This window comes from Solanum verrucosum, unplaced genomic scaffold, assembly GCF_900185275.1.
Source record: "Solanum verrucosum unplaced genomic scaffold, falcon-dt-bn FXZP01000261.1, whole genome shotgun sequence".
NCBI classification, from domain to species: Eukaryota; Viridiplantae; Streptophyta; class Magnoliopsida; order Solanales; family Solanaceae; genus Solanum; species Solanum verrucosum.
The window spans coordinates 8224245-8240574 of record NW_026019969.1 but is presented as its reverse complement, the minus strand read 5'-3'; the positions used below and the strand labels follow the sequence as shown (position 1 = coordinate 8240574).

General features: G+C 33.6%; 2 protein-coding genes and 1 pseudogene across 2 annotated transcripts; 2 read left to right on the top strand and 1 right to left on the bottom strand.

Moving 5' to 3' along the window:
- The first annotated feature begins 215 nt into the window (after window positions 1–215).
- LOC125816798 (germin-like protein subfamily 1 member 14) lies at window positions 216–1005 on the top strand. The gene is made up of 2 exons (XM_049496419.1): window positions 216–345; window positions 443–1005. The coding sequence occupies exons 1-2, from the start codon at window positions 216–218 to the stop codon at window positions 1003–1005; spliced, it is 693 nt and encodes a 230-aa protein (XP_049352376.1).
- Window positions 1006–10135: 9130 nt separating this feature from the next.
- LOC125816793 (germin-like protein subfamily 1 member 14) lies at window positions 10136–10949 on the top strand. The gene is made up of 2 exons (XM_049496416.1): window positions 10136–10265; window positions 10378–10949. The coding sequence occupies exons 1-2, from the start codon at window positions 10136–10138 to the stop codon at window positions 10938–10940; spliced, it is 693 nt and encodes a 230-aa protein (XP_049352373.1). The 3' UTR covers window positions 10941–10949.
- A 614-nt stretch (window positions 10950–11563) lies between these two features.
- On the bottom strand, window positions 11564–14426 carry LOC125816789 (receptor-like protein kinase BRI1-like 3; annotated as a pseudogene).
- Between the last annotated feature and the right edge of the window lie 1904 nt (window positions 14427–16330).

Sequence of the window (16330 nt, the reverse complement as noted above, 5' to 3'; positions counted from 1 at the left end):
TTTGGGTTTATTATAAACTAATCATCAAAGATTTGGTAATTAAGAAGCTACCTTAATTAATTCATTGTTTATTTTGGGGTTAATTTAATTTGAGGACTCATTCAGGAAATTTCATCTATAAATAGCGCTGCCATTCCCATGCAAAGTCTATCACCTTCAAGCTTACAAGAAAAAAAACTAAAGCAGTATCGTTTTAATTAATTAGAAGATTAATTATGGCTTTGGCCCTGAAGTTTCTTGTTATCACCATTGCCATATTGGCTTTGACATCTTCACCTAGCACTGCCTCAGACCCAAGTCCCTTACAAGATATCTGTGTTGCTGTTAATGACTCTAAAGCAACTGGTAATTGAGATTAACAACTGCTTAAGTTCTAGCTTCGCGTTTTACATGAATACAGAGTGATTTTTCTGGTTTCTAATGTACATTTGTTTTCATGCAGTTTTCGTGAATGGAAAAGTTTGCAAGGATCCAAAACTTGTCACAGCTGATGACTTCTTCAGACCAGGCCTAAACAAGCCTGGAAATACGTCAAATCAACTTGGATCAATTGTTACTGTTGTCAACGTCAACAATTTACCTGGGCTCAATACTTTAGGCATTTCTTTAGCTCGTATTGATTTTGCACGACGTGGTCTCAATCCACCTCATACACATCCTAGAGGAACCGAGGTTCTTGTTGTTCTTAAGGGAAGACTCTATGTTGGTTTCGTCCTTTCTAACCCTGGCCCAAATATGAAGAACAAGTTATTCACCAAGATTTTGAACCCTGGTGATGTCTTTGTTTTTCCCGAGGGTCTAATTCATTTTCAACTTAATGTGGGAAAGACTAATGCCATTGCATTTGCTGGTCTGAGCAGTCAAAATGCAGGAGTTATCACTGTTGCAAATGCAGTATTTGGCTCAGATCCACCAATTAATGACGATGTCCTCGCTAAAGCATTTCAAGTTGACAAGAAAGTGATTGATGATCTTCAAGAAGAATTTTGGTGGGATAATAACTAAAAGTATAAACCAACAACTGACCATGTTTGTTTCTTTAAAAATATATACCATTCAATTAATGATGTTCTAATTACATGTTATGAAGATATAGTATCTGGGACTGATTTTTTCATTCAGGTTGATTGATGTTATTTGAATAAAGATTGGTTAATGAAATTAAATAGTGTATTTTCATTTTTGAAGGAAACATAATGCTTGCCTAATGATTTAGAAACTGTTGATAGAATATGTGCTCGATCATGGGAAGTTAGAAAACTGAAAGCTTGAAATCCACTCTGCAAATCAGTATTATGTCCTTTGGCCAAATATCGTTACTCAAAGTGGCAATGGGAATTTATCATAATAAGGCGAAGTCGCAGTGTCTATGTTGAGAAAATAAGCTTGGCATGGCATTAACCAACGAGGACACATCTTACATGAATTCAAACAACTTTTATTCGTCTTTTATAACAGAGAAGGGTCTAAAATACCCTTATAGTATCAGAATTGGTACAAAAATACCCCTCGTTTACCTTTTGGCCTCAAATTACCCTTGGGGTTAATCTTTAGGGACCTATTTTGCCCTTTTGACTAACGGACTACTTAGTAAATATATTTAGTTATTTCATTTATTGCGTGGCATGCTGTAATTGGTTGGAAATTTAATTAATTAAAGCCTAATTTGGTTGACCCAAACCACCCTATCCACCCGGATCGACCCGACCCATCTTCAAAATACCCAACCCATTCAAATAAAACACCCATTACCCATTTCTTTAAACAAAACCCTAAACTTAATATTTTGATTTTTTTTGAGATTGTAGGCGAATATATTGGGGAAGAAGGTTGGAAGATGAAGTGAAATGTTGGGAATGAAAGGTGTATTTGTTTTAATCGGTGGGGTAAATGTAATTTGGGACGAGTGTAATTAATTAATTTGGGTCGGATATAATTAATAATGGGTGAGTTTGTAAATTAATTTTAGTTATTAAATTGTATCCAATAGGTCGACATGTAGTTAAAAAATTAATTAAATGACAATCTATTATAAAAGTGGTCAATATTGTACCCAAAGATGGATGACAGGGGTATTTGGTTATCAAAAATATGTGTATGTCAGGAGTATTTGGGAGCCAATAGATGGATGGAGGATAATTTTGTACCATTTCAAATAATTTAAAGGTATTTTAGGCCCTTTTTCGATAAATTAATTTAGACTTACTAATACTTAACCTATGGCTTTGGCCCTGAAGTTTCTTGTTATCACCATTGCCATATTGGCTTTGACATCTTCACCTAGCACTGCCTCAGACCCAAGTCCCTTACAAGATATCTGTGTTGCTGTTAATGATTCTAAAGCAACTGGTAATTGAGATTAATAACTGCTTAAGTTCTAGCTTCGCGTTTTACATGAATACAGAGTGATTTTTCTGATTTCTAATGTACATTTGTTTTCATGCAGTTTTCGTGAATGGAAAAGTTTGCAAGGATCCAAAACTTGTCACAGCTGATGACTTCTTCAGACCAGGCCTAAACAAGCCTGGAAATACGTCAAATCAACTTGGATCAATTGTTACTGCTGTCAACGTCAACAATTTACCTGGGCTCAATACTTTAGGCATTTCTTTAGCTCGTATTGATTTTGCACGACGTGGTCTCAATCCACCTCATACACATCCTAGAGGAACCGAGGTTCTTGTTGTTCTTAAGGGAAGACTCTATGTTGGTTTCGTCCTTTCTAACCCTGGCCCAAATATGAAGAACAAGTTATTCACCAAGATTTTGAACCCTGGCGATGTCTTTGTTTTTCCCGAGGGTCTAATTCATTTTCAACTTAACGTGGGAAAGACTAATGCCATTGCATTTGCTGGTTTGAGCAGCCAAAATGCAGGAGTTATCACTATTGCAAATGCAGTATTTGGTTCAGATCCACCAATTAATGATAATGTCCTCTCTAAAGCATTTCAAGTTGACAAGAAAGTGATTGATGATCTTCAAGAAGAATTTTGGTGGGATAATAACTAAAAGTATAAACCAACAACTCATGTTTGTTTCTTTAAAAAAATATACCATTCAATGATGTTCTAATTACCATGGTGTGAAGATATAGTAGTATTATTTGTGAATAAGATTGAGTATCTGGTCTTTTGGATTGATTTTCATTCAGGTTGATTGATGTATTTAATAAAGATTGGTTAATGATATTAAATATAGTGAATTTCATTTTTGAATGAAATCTGATGTTTCCCTAGTGATTTAGAAACTGTTGATAGAATATTGTCTATGGACTGATTTTCATTCACGTATTTTTTTTTTTTTCATTTTTCCCATAGACCATAGTAGTAATTATTGTTGAAAACTACAAACATATCAATCATGACACATAAATAAATTAAATATATATTCAATAAAAAATGATTCTATAAAAGTAACATCGTCCACAGAGGTGGATCCACAATTTTAAGCTTTATTAATTCAACCTTTCAAATACTTAGCATTGAACCCATCATATTTTAAAGTTATGCGTTCATATATACTATCTATTGCAATTTTTGTGGATTTGTATACACAAATATGTGTTCTTCGTCGAAAATAATGGATTCTTCCGAACCTGGTGATATCAAGCTACCTATACCTCTGGCCAAACACTCTTCCTAAATCCTTATTAAGGGATGTGTAAAAAAAACCGTCGGAGAAAATATTTAGAAATGATAAATAGAAAATATTACACAATTTAGCTACCCAAACTTTACTCTTATTCATGAGGACGTACACTACCCGTGATTTGTATGAATTAGACGGGCATGACAACGACTTCTCCATTCGTACCCTGCTAGAAACCATGTGGTCATTTAAGATAGAAATAGACAATATCATGAACTTTGGAAGAAAATAACCAAAATGATCCTTGTTGTATTGGGTTTGAACCATTTTGGTCCTTGATATATAAAAAGATGATGTATTTGGTCTCAAACCTTAAATTTAGTACTTCCTCAGTTTCAAAAAGAATGATCTTCTTTTCTTTTTAGTCTGTTTCAAAAAGAATGATCTCTCTTTCTTTTTTTGGTAACATTTTAATTCAGCTTTCCACGTGGCATGTTTAAGGCCATAAGATTAAATGACAATGTTGTACATTTGACATAACTTTAATTTAAGACCACAAGATTCAAAAGTCTTCTTTATTTTCTTAAATTTCGTGCCAAGTCAAACTAGGTCATTCTTTGTGAAACGGAGGGAGTAATAATTTAACTAAAAAAAAGAAGAAAAAACAAAGGTCGTTAAAGCGTGTGACCATCTCATCTAAAGGAGTGATATTAAATCGCAGGACCTTTACCCGTTCTGATACCATGTTGAAGTTAGTGACTATCTCATCTAAAAACTTAAGTTATTAAAGAGAGTACATTTTTATTAGTTAATGATATTCTCCACAGAATCAAACTAAGTCGGTTCATGAAATTCTTGTCTGGTCTTTTTGAGTTACTCTGTTAAATTTAGGGTTTGGGATCAAATGAATCATCTTTTTTTTATATATATTACAGACTATATGTATTGAAGAGATATATTAAGGACCAAAATGATCCAACCCCCATACAACAAGGACCATTTTAGTCATTTTCTCAACTTTGATTACCGAATGAACATTTAAAAGAATAGAATAATTATAAAATGAAACTCAAAGTTGATTGACTTTGGTGGTGAATTTTGTTCAATGACCACCACCAAACAATTAGCTTATGATGATCAATCATTCAACAATTCCAAAGGTTCATATGATGTGTTTTTGAGTTTCAAATGTGAAGACACATGCAAAACTTTCATGGACCATCTCTCCACAGCTTTAAAACAAGCCGGATTTTGCACGTTCAAAGGTGGTGGTTGTGATGATATTGATGAATCAAGAAGAGAAGAAAACATTAATTCAGAGTCAATACAAGAACCAAAGATGTGTATAATTGTATTCTCACAAAACTATGCATCTTCTGGTTGGTGTTTGGATCAACTTGTTTCGATTCTTGAACGTAAAATGAAGTTTGCATGTATGATATTGCCCATATTTTACCATGTTGATCCTTCCAATCTAAGGAAGCTCAAGGGGAAGTATTGGGGAAGCATTAGATAGACATGAAGAAAAATTCAAGTGTACAAGACATGAAAAAGAGTATTGGGAGGACAAGTTGAAGAAATGGAAAAATGCACTTAGCCAAGTTGCTGATTTGGCTGGAATGGTCCTTCAAAATCAGTACTCTCTCTTCCATCTTTGCCAAATGCTAAAAAGAGGAAATAGAAAAAATAAATTATGTTTGTAACAAAAAGAAATTTTAAGTAGGTTTTGATTTTTAAACTCTTTTTTTTTTTTTTTTTTTTTGAGGTGTTTAACAAAGACCAAAATTTATTTTTAAACACTTACTTTTCGCAAAAAAAATAGGGTACAAAAATAAATTAAAAGTTGAACATAACCAACTTATGGTAACTTTTAGCTTATAAACTATAGACTTAAAACAAAAGCAAACCCAAACACCAAATTACCATGATTTATTTGTAAAACAGTTTCTTTTTTCCTCTTTCTTTTTACGACTTTTTTTTTGGTTAAAGGAATAGGGAAAATGATATGATGTACATTGCTAGTGTATGTCTTTTAACAGTGTTGTGATTTACCGGTGTAATTATATTGATATTAATTATTATAATTATTTTTTTTTTCTCGTAATATGCATAAATTAAATTCAAAAATGACTTTTGGATTGGCTTACCCCAAAAAAAGAAGTTATTTTAAAGTTACAAACAAAAAGTGAAACTTTTAAGCTAATCTTATTTTAAGTCAATTCTAACTTTAAGACAGTTTTTAACTTCTAAAGTGTTTTGGCAAAAAAATAACTTAAAATAAATCAAAAATGACTTAAAATAAGTCAAAAATCAAAAGTAGAGATGTTTCCTACTTTTTATTATTTTGACTTAAAAATCATTTAAATTTGACTTTTTATTTTAATTTGAAAGCTATTTTTTTTATGTCAATCCAAACGAGCTCTTTAGTCTTTCAACATGGGCCATTAAAGAACATTTTTGAATCAGTCAAGAAAATCTTCACTACGTATCCTAAAATCTTTTAAATACATCAAATTCGTTTTCCATGTTGGATAAATGATATGTGGCTACGTTTAATCATTTTACATGAGGGGTGGGCATTCGGTACTCAGTTCGGGTTTTTTAATTTTTGGATTTGGTAATTCGCTAATTGATAGTTAAAAGTAGATATCAAATATCAAATTTTTAAATTTCGATTTGGTAATTCGAAAAACGGTAAATTAAATTTGGTATGGTATTCGTTAATACCGTATTGAAGTTATAGTCAATTGTATTACAAAGTTAATACTATTTCTCCAATCATTTCTATTTTCTTATGTGGACACACGATATAATAGAAGATCAACAAGTATGTTTGATTTTCTGTAATATTTATATGGATATTTCAGGCATGAATCCACTTTCATCAAGAAGATTATTAACGTTATCAGCACAAGATTAAGTCGTCCAGTCTTATATATTGCTTCTTATTGTTCAATCGGAATACATCGTAGAGCGAGGCCCATTAATTCTTGGGTTCAAGCTGATGTATCGAACAATTCCAATATTGAAATACTTCTAGTTTGTGGTATTGGTGGAATTGGAAAAACAACACTTGCCAAATTTGTTTACAATTTAAAGTACTTTTGATATTTTGAAATTAGTTGTTTCTTAGCAAACATAGGAGAAACTTCAAAACAATCCTAATGGTCTCATCACTTTACAAAAGCAACTTCTTTCTATCCTTCTAAAGAATGAAAAGGTAAAAATATCAAGTGTTGATGAAGGGATCATCAAGATAAGAAATGCTTTATGTTATCGAAAAGTTCTTCTTGTTCTTGATGATGTTGATGAGCCTGATTTGGTTGAAGCAATATTTGACATGAAAGATTGGTTTGGTTTTGGAAGTAAAATAATTGTGACAACTAGGCACAAAAGCTTACTAAGACTTCAATTAGGCCATGAGGTACATGAAGTTGGAATTTTGTACACAATTGAAGCAAATGAGCTCTTCAATTTTCATGCATTTGGTCATGAAAACATTAATCAAATAAGTGAAGACAAATGCTACAAAGAATACTCAAAGGAAGTGATTGAATGGTGTGGAGGACTTCCATTAGCTCTTCAAGTTATTGGTTCTTCCTTGGCTGGAAAATCTAAGGATGTGTGGAGAAGTGCAATAGAGAAGTTGAGAGATATACCTACAAATAAAATTGTTGACAAATTGAGATTAAGTTATGAGTTGTTGGAAGATGATCATGATCAGAATTTGTTCCTTCACCTTTCTTGTTTCTTTGTGTGGATGAAAAAAGATTTTGTAGTTAGGATATTAGATAAATGTGAGTTTTACACATTGGTGGGATTACAAAATCTCATTGATAGAAGTTTAGTGACAATTGATGAATATGTAAATGATATAAGAATGCATCAATTAGTACGTGATATGGGAAGAGACATTGTTCGTAGAGAAGCACCTACTGATCCTGGAAAGCATAGTAGACTTTGGCAGTACCACACAAATTCTTACAATGTCCTAAGAGGAAAAACAGTAAGTACTAAGCATGTATTTATTGAATATTTAATTTTGTCACCTTATGGTGTTTCACTAGGTATGTGCTACCTCTCATGCATCAACAACACAAGTATCGGATGATTCTTCCCATCAAACAAAAAGAAATCACCTAGCATTTTGGTTGTATGTGGAAGTGGAACTTATATTTCTTTTTTGTTCTTTTGAGTTTTATATTAGGGAACAGAATCAGTGCAAGGGATGGTACTGGACATGCATATGATTAAGAAAGAAAAGTACTCTAGTCCCTTAACACCAGTGAGACAAAAAATTTCCACAGCTTGGAGTACAAAATTGGGCAATTCTAGTTTACAAGATTCTGTGAAAACTGATGCCTTTGAGAAAATGCACAAGCAACAATTTCTCAGATTCAACAAAGTTCAAGTGAATGGAAGTTACAAGAATTTTCCAAAGGGATTGAGATGGCTATGTTGGAGTGGATTCCCAGAGGAGTGTATACCAAATGAGTTTCCAATGAGAAATGTTGTGTCTATCGATATGCGATACAGCAGCTTGAAACAACTTTGGAACGGATATAAGGTATTGTTCATTCATTTTATTGAGCTACGTACATTTCATAGCTAGTGATTTTTTTTTTAACTCCATTCCAAACTATCCTCAAAGTATATATTTATGGGCTAAAATTGACACTCTAAAATATGACTAATTGTACTTAACAAAGGACTTGTTTTGATATTTTAGTTTCTCCAATACCTAGAGATACTGGATCTAAGCCATTCTTATGAGCTCATCACAACACCAGATTTGTCGGGGCTTCCCAATCTTGAAATTAAAAGTTGATACTTGAACATTGTACCAAGTTAATCAATGTTGACGACACCATTGGATGTTTGCAAAAACTCATCCTTTTGAACCTTATAGATTGTCAGAAACTAAAGAGCCTCCCAGATAGCATATGTAAGTTAAAATGTCTCGTGATACTTGACATCTCAGGCTGCTCAAATATTGAATACCTACCAACAGAGCTGGATAAATTGACATCACTAAAGGAGCTTTATGCTGATGGGATCAATTTGGGTGCCCAAACATGGTATTCATCTTTATGGTCTTGGGCCCGGAAACAAAAGGTATCCCTTATAGTTCATGAAATCCATTTTCCAAGGTCCTTGCATGTGTTAGACATTGCAAATTGCAATTTATCTCTTGATGCTTTTAAGAATGTTGATTTAGGCATTGTGAGTTTGCTAACTCGTCTAAATTTGGAAGGAAATCCAATTAGCAATCTACCAGATAGCATTAAGAATCTTACAAGGCTTAAATATATTGGCATTTCATATTGTACAAATATCAAACGTCTCGATTGGTTACCATCAAATCTCAGTGGGTTAAATGCTAGTGGATGCATATCCTTGGAGAAAGTAGCTTCTAATTGTGCGAAAGGGTATCCAGTAGAAGGTTATATAAATTGCAACAAACTTGTACGATGGACCAGCAATTTGGTTACGAAATCAGACAAAAGATTTGAACTGGGCTTTTTATCCTGCTTGGTTTGGCCTTCCAAAAGATGATCAAAGTGGGATGATGTGGTTAAGTTATTGGAAAGTTGAGAATTTATTTCAACAAGGAGATGTTATTGAGGTTATGGGGTCTCCTCAGTTTGCTGAATTTAAGGAGCTTGGTGTCAAAATCTTCTACCTTGATGAACAAACAGAGAATTATTATGATTCTAATGTGATGATGAGTAGTACTAAAAGTAACAAGCCATTTGAAGACATCCTAGGCTACTACTTTGATGATGAAGTAAATACTTACTACATTTGTATTTGAATTTGGTTCATCAAAACCACTTGAACAATCCCTGTATGAGATATGAAGCAGAGTATATATGTTTAAATATGCACTATCTATAGATCTACTGCTAAAAAGGTAGAAAGATTACAATAAAATAGTAACGTGTTGAAAGATGCAAAATTCTCTTTTATAAAATTAGATTAGACTACTAGGTCCATAGTAAGTGAATTATCAAGATTTTTTTCCTAGTTTAAACGAAAAAGGGCTCCTGGACTTTCTGGAAAGGTTCAAATATACCCTCATTCACCTATTTGGCTAAAAATACTCCTCAATCCACCTTTTGGGTCCATTTTCCATTTTTATCCTTAAGAATTGGTAAAATATTTCCCTTCCCTTAAAGTACGATTGAAAGTTTTACCTTTTCTAAAAACTTTCCAATTTTGACTTTGTTACTCCTTATTTCTTCTGTATTTTTCTTATTTCCTAATACTGACCATTTCCAATAGCCCAGGGAGGATTAATCAGTCTCTGTAGTTGTTGAAGAAGGGTTCAGGAATTGGGTTTATTATAAACTAATCATCAGAAGACTTGGTAATTAAGAAGCTACCTTAATTAATTCATTGTTTATTTTGGGGTAGTTTAATCTGAGGATTCATTCAAGAAATTTCATCTACAAATAGCCACCATTCTCATGCAAAGTTTATCACAAGAAATAAACTTAAAGAAGCATCATTTTAATTAATTAGAAGATTAATTATTTAGCTAATTATGGCTTTGGCCCTGAAGTTTTTTGTTATAACAATTGTCATATTGGCTTTGACATCTTCACCTAGCACTGCCTCAGACCCAAGTCCCTTACAAGATTTTTGTGTTGCTGTTAATGACTCTAAAACAACTGGTAATTGAGATTAATTACTACTTAAGTTCTGGCTTCGCGTTTAAATGAATACAGAGTGCTTGTTTTTCTTTTTCATTTTTTTGATTTCTAATGTACATTTGTTTTCATGCAGTTTTCGTGAATGGAAAAGTTTGCAAGGATCCAAAACTTGTCACTGCTGATGACTTCTTCAGATCAGGCCTAAACAAGCCTGGAAATACGTCAAATCAACTTGGATCAATTGTTACTGCTGTCAACGTCAACAATTTACCTGGGCTCAATACTTTAGGCATTTCTTTAGCTCGTATTGATTTTGCACAACGTGGTCTCAATCCACCTCATACACATCCTAGAGGAACCGAGGTTCTTGTTGTTCTTAAGGGAAGACTCTATGTTGGTTTCGTCCTTTCTAACCCTGGCCCAAATATGAAGAACAAGTTATTCACCAAGATTTTGAACCCTGGTGATGTCTTTGTTTTTCCCGAGGGTCTAATTCATTTTCAACTTAACGTGGGAAAGACTAATGCCATTGCGTTTGCTGGTTTGAGCAGCCAAAATGCAGGAGTTATCACTATTGCAAATGCAGTATTTGGTTCAGATCCACCAATTAATGATAATGTCCTCTCTAAAGCATTTCAAGTTGACAAGAAAGTGATTGATGATCTTCAAGAAGAATTTTGGTGGGATAATAACTAAAAGTATAAACCAACAACTGACCATGTTTGTTTCTTTAAAAATATATACCATTCAATTAATGATGTTCTAATTACATGTTATGATGATATAGTAGTATTATTTGTGAATAAGATTGAGTTTCTGGGACTGATTTTTTCATTCAGGTTGATTGATGTATTTGAATAAAGATTGGTTAATGAAATTAAATATAGTGTATTTTCATTTTTGAAGGAAATATGATGTTTACCTACTGATTTAGAAACTGTTGATAGAATATTGTCTATGGACTGATTTTCGTTCACGTATTATTTTTTTCATTTTACCCGTAGCAGTAGTTGTTGTTGAAAGCTACAAACATGACACATAAATAAACTAAATATATATTCATTCAATATAAAGAAATTCTATCTTAAGACATGAATAAAAGTACATTTCGTAGCTAGTGATTTTTTTTTAACTCCATTCCAAACTTTGTTTTGATATTTCAGTTTCTCCAATACCTAGAGATACTGGATCTACTTTTAAGAATTATTAATTTATACTATTAATGAGACCATGCATTTATTTAGGGGTCTTTGGAAGATATATTATCTTATCGAAATGGGTAATTCAATTAGACTTTGTGGTGCAGTTATTCTTATATTTCAGATAACAAGTGGGATAATAATAGTAATAGATACAAACGATACCATAATAGCAACCACCATTCCTATAGTTGTAGGCTTGTTATGGTAAATACTGGATGAATGGTGTTCATTGCCTGGGCCACAAGGAGGAAGGGGGACGCTACAAAGGCCCAAATTGTTTTCGTATCTTGAAGCTGAAAATGTAGCCAACTGTCCACCAGAAGGAATCATTCCCGATAGGTTGTTGTTTGAAACATCAAGATCACTAAGAAATGAAAGGCTTGCTAACGAGGGTGGAATGAATCCCTGTAGGTTGTTATGTGACAGATCAACAACTCCAACTATCTTTAGACCTCCAAAGTTGAATGGAATGGTTCCGGTTAAATTGTTGTGTCCCAAATTTAGAACTTGAAGGAAGTTCAATGAACCTAAATTATCAGGAATAGTTCCTGATAAAGAATTGTAGGAAAGATCAAGGTAAATCATGCTCCCATTGCTCGTGAAGGTGTACATCGTCCTGCCAGAATAGATCCTAGTTGATGGACACAAGTGAACCATAGACAAAATCTCAAGCCTCTCTTCACGGATACCCTCAAACTCAATCAGTCCACCAGCACCCTTGCATTCAGTTCCACCCTCATTTCTCACAAAAGCAAACTGTTTTTCAGAAACCTTTCCCAGATTAACATGGCCAGCTTGATCAGCAAGTTCAAGAGGGATCAAACCTGTTAGAGCATTGCTATTCAAATCTAGCCATATCAAGTTCCTGCACTTGCCTAATCCCCGAGGGATCGGTCCAGTAAGTAAGTTATTACCCAACTGAAGGATAGCAAGATTTGCAAGATTCCCAATTCCTTGTGGTATCTCTCCAGAAAGTCGATTGCTGGACAACGAAACCCAAACCAAGTTGGTACAATTGGAAATGGACTGTGGAAGTGCCCCTGAGAGGAAATTGTTATTCAGAATGAGTGTTTGAAGGTTTCCTCCATTGATGCAAATGCCCTCAGGAATTTCACCTGTGAGATTATTAGCCCACATTACCAATTCCGAAAGATTTGGAAGGGTCCAAATCTCCAATGGGATCGAACCAGTCAGGTAATTGAAGCTGAGATCAATCTTCCTGAGGTTCCTACAATGTTCAAGCTGTTTAGGCACAGTTCCAGTAAGATAATTACTGGCTAACAACATCGTCTCCAGTGGAAAGCCCGAGGCTGCTAAACACAACTCAAAAGGTACATTCCCAATCAACGCGTTGGAACTGAGGTCGAGCATCTGAAGTTTTGTACAGTTTACCAAAGACCTTGGTACATGACCAGTTATGTTATTGAATGGCAAGTAAAGATACCTAAGATTTGTCAATGAACTGATAACAGTAAGTAAGAAATCACCCGATAGCTCATTGTTACCAAGATTGAGACTGAAAAGTGAGCAGCACAATTTAAAAGTTGAAGGAAGTTCACCAGTAAGCCGGTTTCCAGAAAGATCAACCTCCTCAAGTGTGCTGCAACTCTGCCCCAATTCTGATGGAATTTTATCAAAAAACTGATTGTGGGCTAGCACCAATTGCTTCAAGCTCTTCAACTTCACCAATAACTTGCTAGGAATCTCCATTCAGATCGAATTATGGCCAATGTTCAGTGTATTGAGGCTCTGGCAATTTGCCAAAGAGGGTGGAAACTCAGTTGAGGTAAGGTTGTTGAAAGACAAATTTAGGACAGTGAGATTTTGACAAGTCCCAAAATCAAGATCATTGAGTTCTCCAATTAAGTTATTTGAGGAAAAATTAAGCAGATTCAAATTCTGGCAATTGGACAGTGCATAACTTAAAATGCCAAAATCTGAAATGGTGTTACTTGATAAGTCAAGCTGCAACAGTGAAGGTCCAAACTTTAGAACAACCCCTTGAATTGAATTCCCAGAGACATTTAGGTACTTAATTTTATCACAAGACTTCAACAAAGTCTCTAAAACAAGAACCTCAGAGAAACTATTAGCTGATAAATCAAGAAACTCAAAGCTACAAGAACTAGCTATTGAGGAAAGATCGCCATAGAAATGGTTGCCATTAAACTTAACTCTTAGCAAAGTAGGCAAAGCCATGAGATCAGTGAGGTGAAGTGGACCACCAAGCCCAACACTAGACAGATTAAGCTCAACAACTTGACCATTTGAACATGAAATCCCATTCCAAGTGCAAGGACTTGAAGAAGATGAAGTTCATTCATTCAAGAATCCTGGATCAGATTCAACAGAGGACTTCTTGAAGGCTAATAACTTCCCTACTTGATCATTTTCAGGTAGTGTTCTTGCATTTGACACCACCACAAAAAAACTACAACTCAGAAGTATTATGATAAAGACAAAAAATTTCATCACCCCAGTAGTGAAAAATATTCTTGACATCTTTTACGACTCCTCATACTGAAAAAAGCACAACCAACTGCATAAAAATCAATTCTTTAGGATCTTTTGTAGCTAATCTTACTGAAAACAAACACCAGCACCAACCAACTGCATAAAAATCAATTCTTTCAACTATTTAAGAACACCCTTCCATCCTATAATCTCCAAATATTCAAGAAAACCTGCCCATTAATGATGAAAAACCAAACAGAGTGAATAAAAGAGATCCAGAAATGACGGAAAAATCAAGAAATGAATGAAAAGACAAAAACTTTACCAGTTTCTTGATGGGAATTTTCAGGTCACAATCTTGAGTTTGTTAATAAGAGGGGGTTTTTGGTATGACAGCTGCTGCAGGTGTTTTGCTTGTACAAACAACAGTACCCCAGTAGTGAAGAAGAGGTTTCTTGATGTGGGGGTGAAGGGGTAAGGGGTTACAGTACGATGTTCAGACAGAATTGTCGGCTGGTCACAGGAAGTTCATGAAAAAATGTGTATAGTAAATAGGGGTGGGCGTTCGGTTCTTCGGTTCGGTTTAATCAAATTTTGGTTTGGTTTTTCAGTATTCGGTTTTAGAAAAGTGTGCACCATATTTCAAATCAAACTAGATCGATTCGGTTCGGTTTAGTTCGGTGTTTTAAAATTGATTTTGCGGTGTCAACAAAAATAAAGAGAATATAATAAAGTAACAATTGTTATTCACTTCACACTTCAAACTTCAAAGTAACAACTAACCGTCTAACAATAAAAGGTAAGAACATCAATTTGTTGTTCTCACTTCAAAGTAACAACATAAAATGATAAAAAAAGAAGAAAGTAGAAACACCAAGTTGTTGTTCAAACTTGAATTAAATTGAGTTTTGTTTAGTTTAGACTTTAGGTCTTTAGGGTTTACTATTTTGTTATTAAGATTTTTGTTATTTAAGTTTAGGATCTAAATATAAAAATTGAAATGAGCCAAGTAAAGTTAAAAATTAAGTAATATAATAAATACTTTTAAATTTATTTAATAAAACTTCGGTTCTTCGGTGCACCGTAGTTTCGGGACCCTTACACCGAACTCCCAACCGAAGAACCAAAGTTCCGGAAAAAAACCCGACACCGAACCGAAACACCGAAGAACCGACACCGAAAAACCGATTTTTTTCGGTTCGATTCAATTCGATTTTTCGGTATTTATGCCCACCCCTAATAGTAAAACATAAACATCAATACAAGGAACAACAAAGTTTCTGCAAAACTCAACTAAGTAAAATTTGTTGAAAGAATGTTTTAAAGTAGAAAGAAAATGAAGGGAAAATAGTGTAGTGATAAACTGGTAATTGGTAACGATGAATGAGTAGAATTAGCACTTTTTTGTGTGGAGTTTGTTATTTCTCTTTGCCTTTTTTTTTTTTTAAAACATTCAACAAGAGGCACCTCATGAGTTGACTCCCTATAGTCTATTTTATTTTATTTTTTGATAAGAAATATGCTGCTTTTTTCTCTTATACCATTGATGTATTTTTAGATATTTCTTTTACTATAATCACATATTGTTAATATTTAAATAAAATTAATAAAAAGAGTATTATATGGTTACTTAGATTCTAAATTAATTATACGAGTTTATTTGATTACCAAAATTAAGAAGAATTCTTACACCGCTTTCTTGTCCTTATTATTTTCAACCACATTCTATCAATAACATTGAAGCGATATGAGACAATCATCAATACTAACTTTAAATTAAGAAAAATAAGTATTTCTAACAAAAAAACTAACGATGTAATTTTCTTGTCCACTGGAATAAATAATTAAAAAAAAAAGGTCCAAGTATACGACCTCATATCAATATGGGACTTTCAATGTCCTTGCATGCCAATGTCTATCAATTAAAGCACGTATAATATAAAATAGAATCTCGACACAAAGTAAATTAAGAAACAGAATGAGTTTAGATATGATATTGTAATTAAAACAAAATTTTGAACGTAATTCAAAATCAAAAAGTTGATTTATGAGGTGATAATATTGTTCAAGACTACACAAGGAATATAATAAAAACAGTTTGTGTGCTATATTACTGGCCTCAAACACATTTATGTTGTTTTGTTTCTGGTATATTACTGGAGTCAGAAGTATTTATGTTGTTTTGTTTCTACTGTCGATCGATTAAATTATCGTATCTTGTTATTCATGCTTTAAAGGTTTAGCTATAAACATACAAGTGTGAGAAACATGAGCAGAGAGTTGTGGGTATTTATAGATAACAATTTGATCAAAATAGTCTTCAAATTAAATAATGTCTGGATTTGGCTTCTGCATGCATGCATCACCAAGTCTTCCATGGTGAATATTTAAACAATTATGCCATGAAGTTCTGTCAACAACGTAATTATT

Coding starts and splice junctions, on each gene's coding strand:
- LOC125816793 (XM_049496416.1), top strand. CDS start 10,136: ATGGCTTTGGCCCTGAAGTTTTTTGTTATAACAATTGTCATATTGGCT. Junction 10,266..10,377: donor TAATGACTCTAAAACAACTG/GTAATTGAGATT, acceptor GTTTTCATGCAG/TTTTCGTGAATGGAAAAGTT.
- LOC125816798 (XM_049496419.1), top strand. CDS start 216: ATGGCTTTGGCCCTGAAGTTTCTTGTTATCACCATTGCCATATTGGCT. Junction 346..442: donor TAATGACTCTAAAGCAACTG/GTAATTGAGATT, acceptor GTTTTCATGCAG/TTTTCGTGAATGGAAAAGTT.